At 43.5% G+C, this 14,086-nt stretch overlaps 1 protein-coding gene across 4 annotated transcripts in view; it reads left to right on the forward strand.

Moving 5' to 3' along the window:
* The window catches only part of KITLG (KIT ligand), a 97,603-nt gene that overhangs the window by 7,401 nt on the left and 76,116 nt on the right, over nucleotides 1-14,086 (forward strand). For 2 of the 4 annotated variants that reach the window (XM_040989630.1, XM_040989640.1), the window contains exon 2: nucleotides 5,867-6,018. In XM_040989630.1, the coding sequence (XP_040845564.1) occupies nucleotides 6,004-6,018 (15 nt within the window). In that variant the 5' untranslated portion in view covers nucleotides 5,867-6,003. Of the gene's footprint in view, nucleotides 1-5,808; nucleotides 6,019-14,086 lie in introns of those variants that run through there. The other 2 variants (XM_040989621.1, XM_040989650.1) reach the window with 2 other exon arrangements.

The raw sequence follows: 14,086 nt of genomic DNA on the forward strand, positions 1-14,086 counted from the left end.
AAAGGAAATAAAATTTGAATATGAAAAAGTCATTTGTAATCTTATATTTATAGCAGTACAATCTACAATGGCAAAGACATGGAAACAACCTCGATGCCTGACAAAACAGCAGTGAATAAAGAAACTGTGGTACATCTACTGTGTGGAATACTACTCAGCCATTAAAAAGAACGGAATTCTACCATTTGAAACCGAATGGTTCCAACTAGAGACCATGATGTCCAGTGAAACAAGTCAATCCCAGAAGGACAAGCATCATAGGTTCTCTCTGATACAAGGCAACCTTCATGCAAAATACAAGACCAATAGTCTATTCAATACTGTTTTTACTGCATCTGAAGGGGTTTGATCGTTTTGTTTTTATTTTTATTCATTAAAAAAAGGTTTTGTTTTTCTTATTAATTTCTTTACTACTCATAGGTCACACAATAGCAGCACTTACTTGAATTAAATTCATAAAAATAAAAATAATAGAAACCAAGTTAACGTTTGTGAAGCTTCATATGCATATTCTCCCTCTAACATGTTTCCATTAAGCTTCCAGACTGATTTTATTCCTTCTTTTTCACTCAGTACCTTTTGAACAATATTATTCTCTTTCACTTAGTGGAGGTTCACGCATTACAAATTAATCTTCCCATCAACTGAGAATCTAATTAAGGTTGCAAGGAATTAGCATTTTGTAAGGTAAAAGCATTCTGTCTTTAACAGTAAACGTTATTCTAACCAGGCTTTGAATGATGAAAAAGCAGATTTCAAGCAGAAAATGTAGGAAATGCTACTCTATGCTAAAGGAACAATGCCAACATAGGAACAAAGGTATCAAGGAGAAAAAATACTGAGAAGTTGATATGGCCAGTTAGAATATGGAGGTAATACAATAGAGGGGTCTTGACATTGATAACTATTATGGCTAAATCATGAGGATTCTTGGATCTTGCTCTTAATCTCTAAGTGCTGAGAATATTTACATATTTATAGGCAGCCAAATGGCATGATCAGATTTTCACGTGGAAGATTATAACTTTGGCAATGAGGGTACAGTGGTCTGGGGTAACAAAACATCAAAGACGAAGACAAAAAACATCATTGGTGATTAGTTTGGGTGAGATCATGAGAAGATGAACGTTAATAACAGGAGTGAATACGTTTTGGAAGACATTGCAAAACACAATATAAAATAATGTGTTCCTGAAGAAATAAGTTTTTAGTAGTGATTCATTCCCAATAACATGTTTTGGAAGAAAAGAATACATTTGAGAGAAAATATTCATTTTGAAAATATTGTTAATACTAAATGGAGACATTTGAAAGTACTTGTTAGATGTCCGCATGTGTTAGGCAATGAGTAAAGCCTGTGCCTGCAATGCTGGCATCCCACATGGACGCTGCTCTAAGTCCTGGTTGTCCCATTTCTTCTTCCCACTCCCTGCCAATGATCCTGGAAAAGCAGTGGTGAATGGCCTGTTTGGGCTCCTACACTCATGTGGAAAAACTCCTAACTGCTGGCTTCGCACTGGCCCAGATAGCGTTGGTGTGACCATTTGGGGACTGAACCAGCAAAAGAAAAATCTCTCCTTCTCTTTCACTCTCTCTCTGTAGTTCTGACTTTCAAATAAATATTTTTAATTGTTAAATAAGGATTAATAAGTGAATTATTCCTGTAAAGCAGAAGTAATCGTTTTAAAATACGTCAGGACATTCTATTTGTAAAAATCCAATGGATTTATTTTCCTTCAAGTTCATACTAGAATGTTTTGTTATTGCTTTAGAGTTTTACATAGTAACATTTTACTCATCTTTAATTTATTCAGAAGGTCAGAAGAGAGGGAAGGAGGTGGTAGGAGAGAGAAAAGAGAGAGGGGTGGGGAGAGAGGAGAGAGAGAGAGATTGAGAGATAGACTACAAGGAAGGTTTTCTATCTACTGGTTAACTTCTTGAACACCTGGAATAGGCAGCAGCAGGGTCAGGTCAAAGCCAGGAGCCAGGAACTCCATCCTGGTCTCCCTCGTGGGGGGCAAGGGCCCTAGTACTTGGGTAACCCTCTCTTGCTTTCTTGGGCGCATTGGCGGAGAGCTGGAAAGTGAAGCACCTGAAACTTGAAACAGCACTCCAATATAGGACGCCAGAGTTACAAGCAGCAGTTTATACTACAGGCTCAACTTTTTTTCCCCTGCAATGCAATTACTTACAGTAGATTTTGAAATTGATTAAGATTAATTTTTAGGCCCAGTATAAAGGAAAACAAAAGGCTGACTACCAACTATTTAATTACTTCCTATGCTTGGCAAACTTGCTGCCCTTTATTCCATAATTAAGAGAAGACCTGAGCTAAACAAAAGTGTGTGATGGTGTATCCCGAATACTAAAAAGCATCCTCAGAGAATATTCTGCGAGCTAAGGTCTTTCACCATTTCAGAGTGGAAAAACGACAAACTTTCATATAGGTGAAGAAAGCTTCACAATCTTACAGTTTGGCAACTCAAAAGGACAGGGGTCAATTTCTGTGTTAGCGCTAGCAGAAACGGCCCACCTATGGGGGCTGAGCGCACCCTTGATCAGGAGATTGGAACCATCTGAGTTCTAAGGGTGGCTGCTAGGATGAAGGCGGCACAAAGTGGGAGAACAGTCTATTGAATGGCAGACATTCTCTCCTGAGACATACAGAGCAAGTGTGCACCTCACAGTGAAAATGAGTTGTTGATCAGGAGAGAGGAGTGACAGGAGCGATGCTGGACAGATTACAACAAAAAGCTTAATCCCAGTCCATCTGTTTGGATTCAGATCACATTTTGTTTCCACAAATCTCCCAGTCTCACTGTAACTCTGCCTTTCAAATCAAATAAATAAATCTTTAACAAAAAAAAAAAAGAAAGAAAGAAATAGAAGATGAGTTTGGGTGCAAAAAAACACTTCTGAATCCATGCTTATTTTTCCTCACAATGTATACATTCTGTGCACTTGTACAGACTCTTCACACATTTTAATCATTAGCTGCTTGATAAAGGGGATAACATTGTTTATATTTCTATCACTTAAAATCATGTTGGGAACCTTTTGCGTTATGGAAAAAGTAGGATTAGAGACAGGTGTCAGTGGCTGCAGCAGAATCTGAAATAGAACCAACCTTTCTCAAAACCATTTCCCTCTCCATTCGTCCTTCACGCTAAGTGTCAGAAATGGAGCTCCTTTGTGCTTACCATATATGTAACTGTTTGGAAGACACTGGCAAAGCAAAATTATACATCGGAGCTGCTTGTGTTAAGATTGGGATTACCAGCAAAGTTAAACGATTTTCCAGGACGGTCCAATTTGCTGGTGTTTTCAGTCTTCTTCCAACTTTTGTTTAAACTGGCTTGCAGCACCTTCTTGGTTGAAAGTAAAAAGCAACTCTTGCATACTGTCAAGTCTGCTTTGTGGAGACAGTCTTCACGCAGGAACATCTGAAGTCACTTGGGATTGCACAGTGCCGCATTCATTCCACACTGCCGTCCCTGTTCTCTTCACTTGTCTGTTGAGTGTAGAAGACAGAAGAGCAGCCCACAAAGATATCCACGCCCTAGTTCCTGAAAATTGTGGACAGATTACCCAGGAAGAGGGAGTTGGGCTACGGGTGGATTGAAGATAGGTAATCAGCTGACCTGAGAGAGAGACTGGTGCCATCATCATGGCAGAGCAGGTAAAGTTAATGCTGTGACACTGGCATTCCATATGGGCACTGGTTCTTCCCTGTCTCCTCCACTTTTGATCCAGCTTCTTGCTAGTGGCCTGGCAAAAGCAGATAAAAAGGGTTCGAGTCTCTTGGTCCTGGCCACACATGTGGGGGACCTGGAAGAAGCTCCTGCTTCTGCCTATTGCAGCCTGCTTTAGCAATTCGGGAGTGAATGGCAGAGAAGATTGCCCTCTCTCTTTTAAACTCTGACTTTCAAATAATAAATTATTCATTTAAACACTAATTTGATTCACATGGTTGGCTTCATGTCATTAACACATCCTTCAGAATATAGAAGAGGGAGGCACGAGGGACAGTGATGGTGGTTTAGTATGAGGACTTGATGGTCATCGCTGACCGAAAGTGAAGGGAGCAAAGCCAGGAGGAGAGTCTGAAGACATGGGAAGGGAACGAAATTGTCCCCTAAAACCTCCAGAGAGGAACACAGCCCCGCCAGCCTCTTGCTCTTGGTCCAAGGAGAATGATTTTGGACTTTTGAACTTCAACACTTGGCGGGCGGTTGGGAGGAGATGTGTTTCTTCAAGCCACTGAGTTTTCTGGTAGTTCTTATCAGAGCAGCACAAAATGAATACAGTGAACTCTCAAATGCGTCTATTTTCTCCTTCGCTCAGACTTCAAAGTTGGGCATATTCATTTTTAGCGTAACTCTTGAAGTAATTAAGGCAAATTCAGAATCAAGCTCTTGTGAAAATAATTCCTACACTTACACATTATTCTTGGAGTTAAGATTTGTTTTTTTCCAAATTAATATGATGCTTAAGTTCTCAATCTATAAGTACAGAAGCGGTTCAAAGTCAAGAAAACAAGTGCCAGATGCATTTTTATTCGAGAGGACCAGAGACACAGAGCTCTCATGCTGGTTTGCCATTCTAAACGGTCCCAGTGGCAGGGGCCAGCTGCTGGGGACCCGATCCTGTTCTCCAGTGCGAAAGGCAGGGACCCAGGATTACCTGCTGGAGCAGAGCTCAGTTTGAACCAGGAACCCCATGTCGGAAGTGGGTTCCTAACTGGTATCCTAAATACTGAGCCCGCTCTGCCCTCTGAAGTACCTTTGAAGACACCCTGGAGCCAGGTGCTCAGTTAGAGCACTGCCCTTCATTAGCCCCCACTGTTCAGCAAACGAACTCCTTTAAGACTGCACTTCCTCATTCGGAAAATGAGAATAAAAATTCCGAATGTATACAGCAGGTTTGTGGGAAACTACTGTAAAAAAAATACGTATCTGTAAAATGTATACATATTTACATATCTTTCGCCATGGCTACCGGCATATAAATAAATGTGCCACATGATCCTGTTAGTCACTTTTATTGCTATCACCGTTGCACTAGCTTTCCAATTTTGAATACTTCTCCTCCAACACAAAGTACAGCCTCCAAAATCCTTGCTGAGCTGGCCCACTGCACATTTCATAATAAGCAGTCTGAAAATAGCCTCTCCCTAAGCAATCCTTAATCTTGAATCAACAAATCTCTTATTTATCAAATATTCACTTACTAAACGAATGGCTAAATTGTTTCACAAAAAAAAAAAAAAAAGAGGAGGGAAGACGCTGGTTTACCTATAGATCTAATTAAACATTATTATTATTATCGTTATTCTCCTTTCCCCTAAAGGCTGGGTGGAGTGGATTGTTTGCTCGGAACCCAGTGAACTTTTTTCCTGCGTGGGCTCAGCACTGAAGCAGCTCTGGGGCCGTCTGCAGCCCTTGAGGTGTCTGGCTAGTCCCGGGGAGGTACCAGGTGATCCCCAGCAGAGCGGGAGGCCAGGATCGGACTTGTCGCGCCTGGAGTGCAGCGTGAGTCGTGGCTGCAGGTTGCTAAGCTTGGTCCTGGGCACCTCACACACGCTCATGTGGCTTCCTCCCGTGCGCTCCCGGGACCCCTAAGCTAGAGGACGCGCTTGGTTTGACCCATCCAACTTCTGAGGCATTCACCGCACCCCAGCCGCGCTCCTGGGTCTTCCTCCCTCGCCTCTGCGGGCGTCTCGCCTCCCCGGGGCTCCGGAAGGGAAGGAGGCGTGTCCCGGAGCCGGCAGGAGGGCGCAGTATAAAAGCACTGGCGGCGCGGCGGCCCGGGCTTCACTCGCCGCCTCGAGCCGGGACCTGGAACGCCACGGGCTGCACTGGCCGAGGAGAGGGCGCTGTGCTCGGGCTACCCAATGCTTGGACTATCTGCCGCCGCTGCTCGTGCAATATGCTGGAGCTCCAGAACAGCTAAACGGAGTCGCCACACCGCTGCCTGGGCTGGATCGCAGCGCTGCCTTTCCTTATGAAGAAGACACAAGTAAGTAAGGCGTGCCGGGACGGCGCAGGCATTCCAAGAAAATCGTACCCGGAGCCTCCTTGGAGGCCAGTGCGCCCCGGAATCCACACCCGGGACAGGCCAGCTTGTGCCCGCCCTGGAAGCCAAGACGTGTGTAGGGGGGGAAGTCGGGCGTGTTGTTGGAGCCCCAAGCCTTCCACCCGGGTGAGCCCAGTAGGCGCGCAATGGGAGTGATGAGAGCGAGCCCGAGTCAAGTTTGCAGCCCTGGCAGCTAAGTTTGCAACTGTCAGTCGGAAACAGCGGTTCCAGTTGGATGGGACGCTCTTGACTCCTTGGCCTTGAAGTTATCCCTCGAAGGCTTGTCTGTGCCGGGAATCATTTTTCCCTTCTCTTCGGCAGGCGATTATGAAACACCTCTCCCATCCCCCGCCGCGCCACCCTCGGCTGGCTCTCGCACCCAGATTTATTTGTGCAGCTCGCAGGTGGGCGCGGGGCGCGGCGCCGCCTCGGGAGCGGAGCCAGCTCGGAGCTGCTGAGCGGCTCAGCTCGGCTCGGCGGGAGAGGAACCTGCCCAGCCCGCCCGGGAAACTTGGCTCCCGCCGGCGGCGCATTTGATTAGTTGGCAGCTCTGGGTGGGCTCTCCGGAGCGCTCCTGTAGAGCTGATATCTGCACAGTGCATGCATCTTCTATTACAAAGAAGAGAAAGTTTTTTTTTTTTTTAAATGGCATCTCTAATGATAGTTATTGAGATAATTCTCAGAGCTGCTAAATTGTGCATGATGCATAAAGCTCTGTGGGTGAAGCACTGCCCAGGGGTACAATTAGATTCCCCACCACCACCACCTTAAAGCAAAAATGTGGCTCGTTTAGAATGGGGCGCCACGGTGCAGTTTCTTTCTTCCTTTTTTTTTTTTTTTTTTTTCCTCTCCCAGTGGCTCTTCCCTCTTCTCACTTCCCTCCTTAGGAATGGCTCCGTGTTTTCTCCCACCGGTTGGCTAAGGCTGCCCTCTCACCCCCCAGAGGCTACGAGGAAGATTGCACTTCCTCAGATGTGTGGAAGAGGTGGGAAGTGGTGGTGGGGGGGGGAAGGATAGGGTATCGGAGACTTCTGCAAATAAGCCAGCTCAGAATGAAGGCGTCCCTGGACTGGACATGCTTTAATGAAGTCACCCGCTTACCAGTGCATTTTAAACCAGTGTCCAGATCTGAGAACGCGCACACCATGTGGAGTCCCTTACACGCATCGGTGTGGAAGGGAAGTTGCCGGACCAAATCAAAGGAGGCTGAGCCTTAATCTTTAAAGCCCCCAATCTCTGAGATCAGGGAAGCCGAGTGTCCCCCCTCCCCCATTCCCCACCCTCCCCGCCGCTTTCTGCCAGCGGGTCAGCTGGTGGAGCGCACCTGGGTCACCATGAAATGAAAATGTTAAAGATTTCTGCCGCAACAACAACAACAACAACAACAAAAAGTTGTATGTAATCTGTTTGATGTGGCCAAGCTTTCTGTTTTGTGGAATAATAGGCAAGGGTGGGGAACCTGTTTGTTTTGGTAGTAACACCTGCTCCCTGAGATCTGGATGGGGAAGTTGCTACCTTGTAATTCAGGAAAAGCACTTGGACCTTCCTAGTTAAACAAAACAGCAGGAGATAGATGAGGTTAATGTCCAACACTCCAAAGCAGGGCGATGTGCTATCAAGTCACTTTGCGAGTCTGTACATTGATGATCCTTGCACCGTGGCTTTGCAAAAATAAATGTGAGCTCTGTAATCGCCTCTCTCGCTTTGATTAAGTGGCTGTGTAAATAGGATTACATGGGACAATTCCATTGAAAACTAGAAAGAGGTCCATCTAGCCCGAAACGCTGTGGCTGTGGCCTGAGCGAATCCATGCTGCGAACCAGGAACATTGGAGACAGTTAAGTATTTTAGAAATGTGACCTGTTTGGACCAAGTTAAAGTGCAGGCCCTTTGGGGGAACTTGCTCATGTTAAAGGGCACGCTGGCCAGGAGGGCCATGCCCTTGTTGAATGAAGGCATTCATTGCCTAGACTGCAATGACCTTTAAAGTTTTCTTTAAAGATACTTCTAGCAATCCCACATTCCTGCTACTGAAACAGAGGACCCTGGAAGTAGCATAGAAATCAATAAAATAATCCATGGAGACAAAGGAGTCAACATTTTCTAATGCAAGAAGGTATAAGTAAATTTTCTGTGCAACTCTGTGTGAATGGAAAATAGCATAAGGAAACTGGGTAGTGAGATGGAGAATGAATCGCCTGGAGTCTAATGCTATCCTAGCCATGGTGGAATATCTACAAATGATCTACTAATGCTTAGCAGTCGAGATAGACTTTCATAGACATGGTAGTGGCCCCAATGCTCTATTATAAGGCAGTGCAACTAGTTCTGTACTCTCACATTGCCCTGTGTGTAGAAACAGAATGTACGAATAACATTAAAAAGCAACTACTTTCATTTGATTCACACAAGCTCTCCAAGAGTCCTGGGCGCACCAAGCATTTTGGCCTTTCAATCAATTTAAATAAGTGTGAAAATTCCACCAACAACCACTTGGGGTTTGATGAATGATTCTTTCATCTATTAAGCACATGTGAAGGACTTCACTATTTGGAAAATAATTCCATAGGCAATGACCATGAGGAGCAAGTTGGCCATCCTTTTCACCTCTAACATGGAGAAAAGAATGTTTTTCATTTTTTCAGATTTCTGTGAGTATTTTATGTATATTGTGTGGTATCTTTTTTTTTCTAAGGGGATTGAGGTGGTACCTTTGTAAGAACATCTCTTTCAATGTGTATACATTTTTAAAGCTGTATTTTAAACAGGATGCTCCATAGACTGCTCTGTTAAGTAACACCCGTTAAGATTTGGTTAAAAGTGCTGTCAAGTTAATATGACCAGTGCCAGGTTTATCCATGTGCTTACATTTTCATTTCAGGGCACAGTGTTAAGAGCTGCTCTATCAGCTGGCTATTTCAGAAACACAGAGACAGTAAAAGGTGCACCTTGCAAAGAACATAAAGAGTCCATTTTAGGCACACTAGCTTTCAGAAAAGCAGCAAATGGGCTCTCATTCTTCCAAGGAAAATACCCCTTTAAAAAATTATTATGAGGTGTTTTTTATGGGAATCAAGAGGCAAGTTATTTTATAGAAAGAAAATCAGCATATTAATGAAAAGAACATTTTAACATCTTGTCCTCAAGATCACTCCGTTTGGAATGTATGCTTTGAAAAATTCTAGTTTATGTAGTTTTTAATTGATACATTCTGCCAAGATGAAAACTCAAGTGCTAAGTTGATTACATGTAGCATAAAACAAGGAAAATAACCATATGGAAATCTGAAAGTCTGTGCCAAGCCAATTAAAATTGCCAAATTTTACTTATGTCTAACTGCTGATGTTAAGATAGCAAATGATGAGTCAAATTTGTTCTTTAATGAAAGGTGATGGAAATCTGTCTTTCCATCACCTTAAAATAATATTCAGGAAAAATCCCAGGCCAAAGAGCTGCTCTGAGACTCGAACAGGGTGCTGAGTTCCATTGCATTGTACCCTTCAAATGCTATGTGCTACAGCACCGAAACAGTGGTTAGTGGAAGGATTCTAGGCTCTCTCTCACCTCCTAAGACCGAGATTCTAATTTCTGCTTTGCCACTTACTTTAGGCAAATGGTTAAAGTCCTTGGAATTTCCCCTTTGTAATCTCTATGAAGCACAGTAGCTTCATGGAGTAGTAGCTTTGTAGTATGAATTTATTATTCCTGAGAATTGCATACCTGTTTTTTATAAGCCAGGGACAGAGTGGCTATCACAAATCAGTGATGTTCTAATAAGCAAAGGACAGGGTCCGAGTTTTTCTAATTCTGGATCCAAGGATTCCTGCCTCCCATTTGAGACTGCTGTTTGATTGTAGACTGTCATTAGCATATGTCAAACCAGGAGAATATGCAAAAATAGAGGGCTAGTTAGGCAAGGAAAAAGTTAAATTCTTTGAAGATTTTCTTGAGAGTGAGAAAGAGTCATAGAAAATAGACACGTTCTCTCCTCAATCTCTGGTTCAGCTTCCTATTTCCACACTCCTGCTTTCCATGTTCCCCCAGGATCACCGGGAGAGGGCTTGATCTATTGCGGACTAAAGAGGCTTGGTCAGCCTCCGCCCCTGGTACTCCGGCACTTGTTCCATTGAGGGAAGCCATGCATTCATCTGGGCAGCTCCCTTTGTTGTCCTTACCAGGCAACATGCAGTGACATTTGTTTTTCTCATTATGCAAGTTTGAGACTTCTTTTTTGCTTTTCTTCCTTTTCTCAATTATCTTAATGTTCCCTTTATAAATTAGGGTAAGGCATTTGAAAATAAATCTCCAAGGAGGGATCTTTTATCTCTCTTCTCTGGTACATGAATCATGGGCAGCGGCAGGAGTCTCTGTCTTTGGTCTTAGTCACCTATGTAGTCAGAACAATTTATAAAACGAATTGAGGGAACACTCAGATGCTTTTATAATCTACGCTGCTTTCAGCCTTGTTTTGGATAGACTTTGTTTCATGGAAACCCTTGACCATGGCCTTACTGATTTATAGGTGCACCAAGGCGTTTTGGCCTTTTTAACTTAATTATAGGTATCCTAGAAAAAAAAAAAAAAACTGTTTACAAGGCCCTGGGAGTTTGAGAAAATTATCATTATCCTTGCTCTACCTATTTTGTTCTGTCCAGAAGAGAAAGAAAGTAAGAAAAGAAGGAAAAGAGAAAAGAAAAGGAGGTTGAGGGGAAGGGGATTAGGCCTCAGGGTTCTGGTTTAAAAACCACAATGTGTCATCTCCAGGAAGACTGCTGGCATATAGCTCTCTTTGTCCTTTGGCTACATTTTACTGTTTTTTTTTCTAGATTGCCACCTTGGCTTGGCTGTTAGGAGACTGAATTCTTTTATGAACCTGGATACTAAGTTGTAGGACTTTGGAAAGTTATTTGGGAACTCTGAATCCCAGTGTGCTCAGTTTGAAAATGAGAAAGTAGGGGAAGGTCATTTCAAAGTGCTTTCCTTTTTGAAAGCTCTCCATTTTTAAGATGCTGCTGATCGTGAAGTCTGGCTCGGATGGCATCCGTGCTATGAGTCTCACGCTATGAGACTTCCGTAGCCTCTTCTTCAGCATAAGTACAAATGATTACCCTTGGTTTATGACTGATTTGTGAACCAGAAGGTAGGGAGAAATGAAGGTTTGATTTTAGGCTGTTTCAGCTATTTTACCTACTAATAATATTTCTCAGTAACAAGGAAGGTCTTTCTACTTTTCTATTTTCACAAAGGCTAGGATGGAAGAGAATATACTTTCTCTCTTTTAATCTCTCGAGTTGTGTAATGAGGAAGTATCCTGATGCCAAACTAGGCAGTGCTCAAGCAGACATTCTTTGAAGAGGTAACGTTTTCTGGTATTTGCCTGGCTTTGCTGTTCCTGGAATATCCAATATCTGTGTGCAGAGTGGAGATGGAGAAAGATCCAGTGCAGGGGGAATGGGGTGATGTAGGAGAAAGCATTCTTCCAGAGAATCTGAATTTGGCTCTGCCTTTGGGTGTGTGCCCCTGAGGGGGAATCTGATTTACTCACAAATGATTACTTCTGAGAAGGCAGTGACCAAGAGACACTGTGCCCAGTGTCTCCTTGCCCTGCTTTTGTGCCAGGGTCTAGTACCAACCTTAGAGGAGTTCTTGTCCACCTCTTTCCAGTCCAGTAGCTAGCAGCATTTTTTCCTCAGAAGCCAAAGTTTTAGCCATGCTTTTCCTCTTGGTAGCAGAGCATCTAAAGATCAACTGACCTATCTTTCAACAGGGAGTGCTGATTGCTCTGAAAAGAGAGACGTGACAATGATGTCAGATAGTGTTCTGTGAATGACAGCAGGGTCTAATGATCTGAAGCCAAGTTCAGAATTGAGGCAATATCCTAGACAATTAAAAAGAAAAAAAAAATAGCACTAGCCACCCTTTGGTTTTCTGGATGTAGGAATTCCACAATTAGCTTTGTAGGTGTAGCTAATAGACATTGCCTTGGGGCTCGTGAAGGACTGCTGATTAGAACAAAGTTCTGTTGGAGGAGGACAATTAGGTTGCTTTTGCCAGGTTCCAAGTATACAGACAGCAGCTCAAAAATACCTTGACTGCCTTGCAAAGAATGCCATTGCTCCCTAGGGTACCCATGAAGGGCATGAAAAGTCACAGCAAACTTATATATCTGCCATGCCCCCGTTGGAAAGAGCACAGCGCCTCACCTTTGCGGAAAGGCCACCTCCACTACCTGTGTCCTTCACATACCTAGGAGGAGAGAGTACATCCTGGCACTGGGAGAAGGGGGAGGGAGGCTGTTGTGTTTGTCTTACAAACATGTCTGATGTTGCCTTTTCTGGAGTAGAAGTTCATTTTCCAAACAAAACCCCCCATGGTCTTTTTCATCTTGACACCGAATCCGGGAACCCATGGCCTTTCCATTTCAGGGCTGAATCACATTTCAAGATTGACTTGTTTCACCTCAGTGAGTGAGAGAGTCTTAAGCCAGGAAGCCTCTACAAAAACCCTGGAAATATCACTTTCAGTTGTGGGAGATTGGTTTAGGACTCCACGTCACTGCATTTTTCACTGTTCACTAGGGGTCCCTTTCCCCAGGCCCTCCCGCCAAAACAACAGCATTGCAAAACACACCCAGGGTCCTTGGTTTCCAAGAACAGTGGGTAACAGAAAGTGTGTTTTGTTCTGAAGGCTTTGCCACTCTCCTGGGATGAGCTAGCCAAATGGGTGCAGTGGCTGTTAACATGTATAAACTCACTGCAGACTTGTAGATGGATGAGCAGCCAGGGGAGAGGGCAAAGATGTTTTCACATAAAATAGTTCTAACATACTCTAGAAAACCCACAGATTGCAAAACAAGCCTCAGTGGTCAGAACACAGAATCATTATTTATGCTTCGGTGTGAAGCCACAGTTTGATGCTTCTAACATGGTAAACACATTAGGGGCATCCATTCTTCAGGATCAACCCCAACTCTTGTGATTGCTTTAGCTTGAGTCTCTGGCAATTTTACAAACCTGCTGTGTTCGGCAGGCAGGGCCTACCTAGAGGCGTGTTCCATTAGGTGGAGGACTGGTCTGCAAACAAATGCCATGCTGCTGTGTGTTACAAAGACAGATCGGCATAGTACGGTGGAACGGCTGCTTACTGCTTCCAGGTGGTCCAGAACAGGGACTAGATGGAAGAATCAAGTTTTAGGAAACGTTTGTGACAAATTAAGTCTTAGCATGCTGCTTTTAATATTCGTCTGAAATTGATTCTAAGTAGAACAGCACATGGCTAAAGAATAGAAATTTACACAACTATTCCATTGTTTTATAGCAAATTATAAGTTTTTTTTTAACAAAAAAGACCCCTTAATTCATAATTCCTATGTAAGAAAGTAGATTTTTCATTAGTTCCTGATTGCCCCTCAGGATGCACCTTAGCAAGAAACTGCATCACAAAAAGAGGTTGGACTGGATCCCAGCGCTTAGATTCAGGATGCTAGGATGCAGGAGCTTCAAGCAGCTTGAGTTACATTATCACCATGTGTGTCCACAGTAAAGAGTTATTAAAATGGTCATTTGAAATTAGAAGTAGCTGCTGATGGGGGCTGGTGTTATGTCACAGTAGGTTAAGCTGCTACTAGAGATGCCAACATCCTTCATCAGAGAACTGATTTGAGTCTTGGATGTTCCTCCTCTAATCTACCTCCCTGCCACTGGGTTTGGAGAAGCAGCAAAACATGGCCCAAACGCTTGGGTGTGCCACCCCTGTGGAGGCTTTGGATGGAATTCTGGGATACTGGTGTCATCCTGGACCAGCTGTGGCTGCTGCAAGTATTTGGAGGTGAGAGAGCTCTCTCTCTCTCCTGTTTTCTCTGTGCCTTTCCCAATAAATACATTTTTGAAACGATCTTTGAAAACACAGTTGTTAGTAATAATAACAAGTCCTTTAAGACTTTGTGGGGAAATTAAAAAGATAAGCTTATTTTGGTACAAAAAAAATGAAATGCATGCATATGAGGAGCCGT

Source organism: Ochotona curzoniae, unplaced genomic scaffold (genome assembly GCF_017591425.1).
Source record: "Ochotona curzoniae isolate NIBS_2020 unplaced genomic scaffold, NIBS_Ocur_1.0 contig_1014, whole genome shotgun sequence".
In the NCBI taxonomy this organism is placed as follows: domain Eukaryota; kingdom Metazoa; phylum Chordata; class Mammalia; order Lagomorpha; family Ochotonidae; genus Ochotona; species Ochotona curzoniae.